General features: G+C 40.5%; 1 protein-coding gene across 1 annotated transcript in view; it reads right to left on the minus strand.

The window, feature by feature from the left end:
* The window catches only part of PDZD2 (PDZ domain containing 2), a 149,335-nt gene that overhangs the window by 25,553 nt on the left and 118,963 nt on the right, over positions 1–4,819 (minus strand). Inside the window, exons 13-14 of the mRNA XM_035902745.1 lie at positions 3,199–3,331; positions 298–379 (exon numbers count right to left, since the gene is read on the minus strand). Coding sequence (XP_035758638.1) covers positions 298–379; positions 3,199–3,331 — 215 coding nt within the window. The remainder of the gene's footprint in view (positions 1–297; positions 380–3,198; positions 3,332–4,819) is intronic.

Below are 4,819 nucleotides of genomic sequence, written 5' to 3' on the forward strand. Positions count from 1 at the left end.
TTCCCTACTGGGACATTGTCCATCTCACCCATCCACAGAGGACAGAGCAACCATCTCTTGGCAACCGTACTTTTAGATCACAGCAGCCTAGCGAAACAAAGCAAGTTTCATGAGCTATAGAAATGATCCACCTGAACCGGATGGTTTTGCTAAAATTTCTGCAGTGGACAGAGTGATTACACCCCCTAAACTGTTCTGAGGGCCTTCAAAATACCAATGCTGGGGAAACCAAGACCATGTCCTTAAACCTTGTTGTGTCTGGAAAAGGACACATTTTAGGAGAGAACATGCTGCTACCTGTAACATGAGAGGAGCTGGCATCCTTGTTCTCTCGGTGGGTAGTACGCGCGATTGCTTCATCCATCTCCTGCTCAGAAACCTAAAGTCAAGTGGAAGACAGAGATCAAACCAGGCAGATGAAATGAAGATGGAAGTCTGACCACTTATCGCTACAAAGACATGATTAATTTCAGATATGCTACTATTTTTAAAGATGCAGTAAAGAAAACCTCGCTGAGATTTCCTAAGTCCTGGTCCCCTGATTCAGTCTCCCTCCATGCCACTCTCCGGCAGAAACCAGGAGGCAGAAGCCTACTGATTTCATGAATACCACATCCAAGTGCCACATTATGCAAACAAATAAAACAGCACTAGACTTAAAGAAATTAAATGAAGCCATTGCAGCACAATTTTAACTCAATTAACTGCTGTACATTGATTTATTGAGAAAGTATTACTTCCAAATAGACAAAGGCTGCTTTGTACAAGCATACATCAGCAACAGAAGATGTTCTACACTTAACCTACCGGAAGAATACCAGACTTCCCGAGATATTAGCTGCCTTTTTAATTTTCATTTCTCCTTGCTTTTAAAAAGAAAACCTAAATCAGTAACTGGTAATTAATGTTTCTCTGGTTTAAGAATAAATACCGGTTTACCATATTTGCTAATTTTGTCCTGAATTACTGCCATGCACTTAATTCTTAATACTGGAAAATTCCATATAATTTTATAACAGGAACAACTAGTCTGAAGGAATATGTATTTAAAAACAGAAAGCAAGTTAATTCTGTTGAAAATGATTTCTATACACGCTGCTTTACATGAATTAAAATTCAGCATAAATAGAGACAAGAAACTTGAATCTTTCTGAACTATGAAGATTTGAAAGATTCCTAAGCAAACACAGCAGTTTAAACATAGTTTAAATGCCACATTCACTCAGAATAACAAGAAGAAAGAAAATTTTGTGGTATTTCTCTTGGAAGTACATGAAAACACCAAAGTGAACATATTCAGCAACAAAATGTACTATGAACCTTTTGTGTCATAAAATGAGACATTAAGTATAAAAATGTCTAAAACAACATGAGCCTTTGTAGAAATACATCTCTGTTTTCAGCCTGTGGCATGACATTACAGCAAACCAACAGCCTCTGGGCTCCTGGGCACAGGGAGTTCCTACAGGACATGGACCAAGCCCTGAGTGTATGCTCCAGGACCTTCACACAAACCTTTGGGTACAAGATGTCCCAAGAGTAAAACTAGGTGCTGGGCAGGCTGCAGTATTTGTTTAGAGCTAACCAAAAATCCATGCTTCAGCAAGCTCTGCCAACTTTAGCATCCTCTATGCCTCAGGCAGATCAAACTGGAGAGGGACAAGCTAATTCCTAACTACAATCTGCAGGCTGGGGTATTAGAGCTAATAAAATACAATCAAATACCACACACCCTTCAGTAGATCCCCCAGAGCTGTCAGAAAAAGGGTGACAGTGATATAACGATAAATAATGGGTCCCTGTACGGACACTCCTTCAGAGATCCACTATGAGGGACTGTAGATTCAATACTGCCTAAGGGGAAGAAATGCTTTAGGGTCTCTCCAGCTCCACTTTTAGCTTTTCTTAGCATTTCTTGGCAAAGGATTTGTTGTCATTTTAAATATCACTTATGGAAAACTGTAATAGGAGCCACTTAATAGTTTCCCTCTGTTACTGAGTAATAGCAAGCAATTAGCTTAACTCAGTTCATCTTCTCAGCAGATACCTGGTTAGGTCACTCATGGGCTTTCAAGCCACCATGACAGCAAGACGAAGGATGGAGGAGAGAGGGCAGGCTCCACTCCATGGGGTCTTTATTTCATGGCACTTACAGACTCTCCAAAAAGTCTATATGCCTTAATAATGCAATCAAATTGAACCATCGTGCTGGTTCAGCACAGCATACAGACTCCCTAGAAGTACTGTTGTCTTAGGCTCTAAGCCCAATTCTTACCCCCTCCATGCTTACCTTTAACTAACAGAACCACAGCCTCTTTCTTTTTAGCAGCACAAGACCTTGCAGCAATGACAATAAGCTCTGGGCAGTAGACTCCTATTTGTCTATTGTTTGTATATTTGATTTACCAGAAAGCACACAATTAATTATAAAGTAAGAAACCTGAGTTCCCCTAGATATGGATTTATTAAGGCCTCCATTTGTAGTTACGAGTTCAAAAGTCAGAGCTCTCTGGACCCACTAATGCAAATATTTTTACAGCTTCATTCCTGTTTAAACAGGAAGGTTTTGTACACTCAAGAAATTCTTTGAAATATTGAAATAAAAGAAGTTGTTATTCCCTATAGCTTGGCTAAAAGGCTTTTATCTTCTACCATCAATTTTTTAAAATCACTTGAAAATACTCACTTTGTAAACACAGCCTTATTTCCAAATTGCCCCTGCAGTAGCAGTATGTTCCAGATTCTCACGTTTTAATTCCTGAAGGAAAACTTTGATCCTTGGACAGATTTTACTTTTTAAAAAACAGTATTCCTACTACCTTATTGTAGTTGATCAGTTCAATCTGTTGATATTTATATTCCTGGCCCCAAAAAATATTCTACTCAAAGACAAACTGATTTTGAGGAAGAGGACTTGTGCCGTATTTGCATTGCCAAGAAAGATGGGAACACTTCACTCAAGTAGTTCCAGGAAAATTGCATTTGATCAGTGGGTGACTAAGTGAAAAGCATCGGGGACAGTCCAGCATTGCTACAACTTGCAAAACTGGAAGGCATCATTACAATCCTGACTTCTTGCACAGCACATGCCACAGAGAGAAAAAAACCCCAATATTCTTCATTTGCTGCTTTCCCGACAGCACAACTCAAATTACAGCACCAAAGAAAACCACCCCAGATACACTAACACTAACTCACCTTTGGGTTAGGGTGCCGGCTAATGATAAGGCTGACCGGACCTGGACCGCATTCGCTTAGGATGGCATAGGCTTCGCTTAACGCTGCGTGACGCAGGCTCACTGAATCTGCCTCCAGGATCTGGTCACCCCGACTGGAGAGATACACAGAGCCAGTCAAACACAACTGCCTTTTACAAAAACATTTGTGCTTTCATCTGATGGCCAAGGTTTTTCAAAGATACAAGTGTCTGGAATAGATCTGATTTGCAAAGAAGCCAGTCTTACTCTTGCTCCCAGTGATGTGACTTTGGGAGGGAGGTCCAGAGATCCCTTCCGCACTTAGTGTCAGCGCTACAAACCGTATTAAATCAACAGAGAAAATTGGGTGCATTTGGACCAGGGTGAAAGCAAACTTCAATTCCAGTTCTGCATTCAGATACTTGTTGAGCACAGAAGAGGAAAAATTAGATTCAGATGGGCTGTTCCTTCCCATCATATTAAACTACTTAACACAAACACTGATAAGAAATTCATGACTTAGATATGAGTATAGAAATGATTCCAGGAAAAAATTGAGCACAATAAGCCTGTATTTGCCTCAAACAAACATATAGAACCCACTGAAAAGACAAAAAGAAAAAACTAAAACCTCTGAAAGCACAGATTGTTTAGTTTTGTTTTTCCACTTTCTTGACTCTTGCACATGATGCTCAGACATCTGGAACTATTCAAAAGAAAAGATCATCAGCTAGGGATATCGTTAAAGCCTTCTCCATAATTACTAAAGCATTTGCTTTAAATAGACATTCTCCAACAATCTACTACTGCTGATTTACGTTGTGCTACTTGTGATAACGGAAATGAGTTAGCACTCAGTCCACGGGCTGAAGGCAAAAAGGCAATTGCGCATGGCAGCCTTCAGTAACCTGTATCTCTGGTAAAGGCTCAGGGAAGTGAAGGGTGACCTATCAGTTGTGTAATCATGCTGCTGCTCTGCCCATCTTTTAGATTTAAACAGCTATTGGAAACTACATGAATGGAGTCACTTACACAGGCGCAGGATTGAGGGGGGGATCTCAGATATGGAGGAGCTGGATTCAAACCTCTTCTGGTATTGAAAAGCCAGTATTTGATTAATGAAGTTTTCCAAAAATCAAAACCATCATGTAAGTTTTGGCTTATGGAGCCATAAACCACTGATGGGACAACAGAAGCAATGTCTCAAAGAACCAAGCTAGAAATCTGGGAAGCATGCCTGGATATAATCAATCACTTAGACCTAATAAATGATACAGCTGTTACACACAAACGCAACCACCACTGCAATCTTTTCCAAAAAGGCTTATAAGAAAGCAAGTTAGCATTAAATACCGTCTCCTTTAGACATTTCGATATGGTAGGAACTTTCAAGGGTTTTGGCAGGGATGCCACTATAAAATTACCTTCTTCACTTATTCCAAAAAATCAAATTGCTCTATCAGAATTTTCCTGGTGAGCAAGACAACAGAAGGCACTCTCTACCCCTGTGCCTCTCTGCACCAGTGCTCATGCCACACATTCAGTGCAGACCGCACAGTTCCAGCGCGTCTTCAGCGCAGCCTCCCTTCCCGAGCAATGCTCCCAGCACCCACCAGCATTTA

Source organism: Egretta garzetta, unplaced genomic scaffold, assembly GCF_000687185.1.
Source record: "Egretta garzetta isolate BGI_Z169 unplaced genomic scaffold, ASM68718v1 scaffold59, whole genome shotgun sequence".
NCBI lineage: Eukaryota > Metazoa > Chordata > Aves > Pelecaniformes > Ardeidae > Egretta > Egretta garzetta.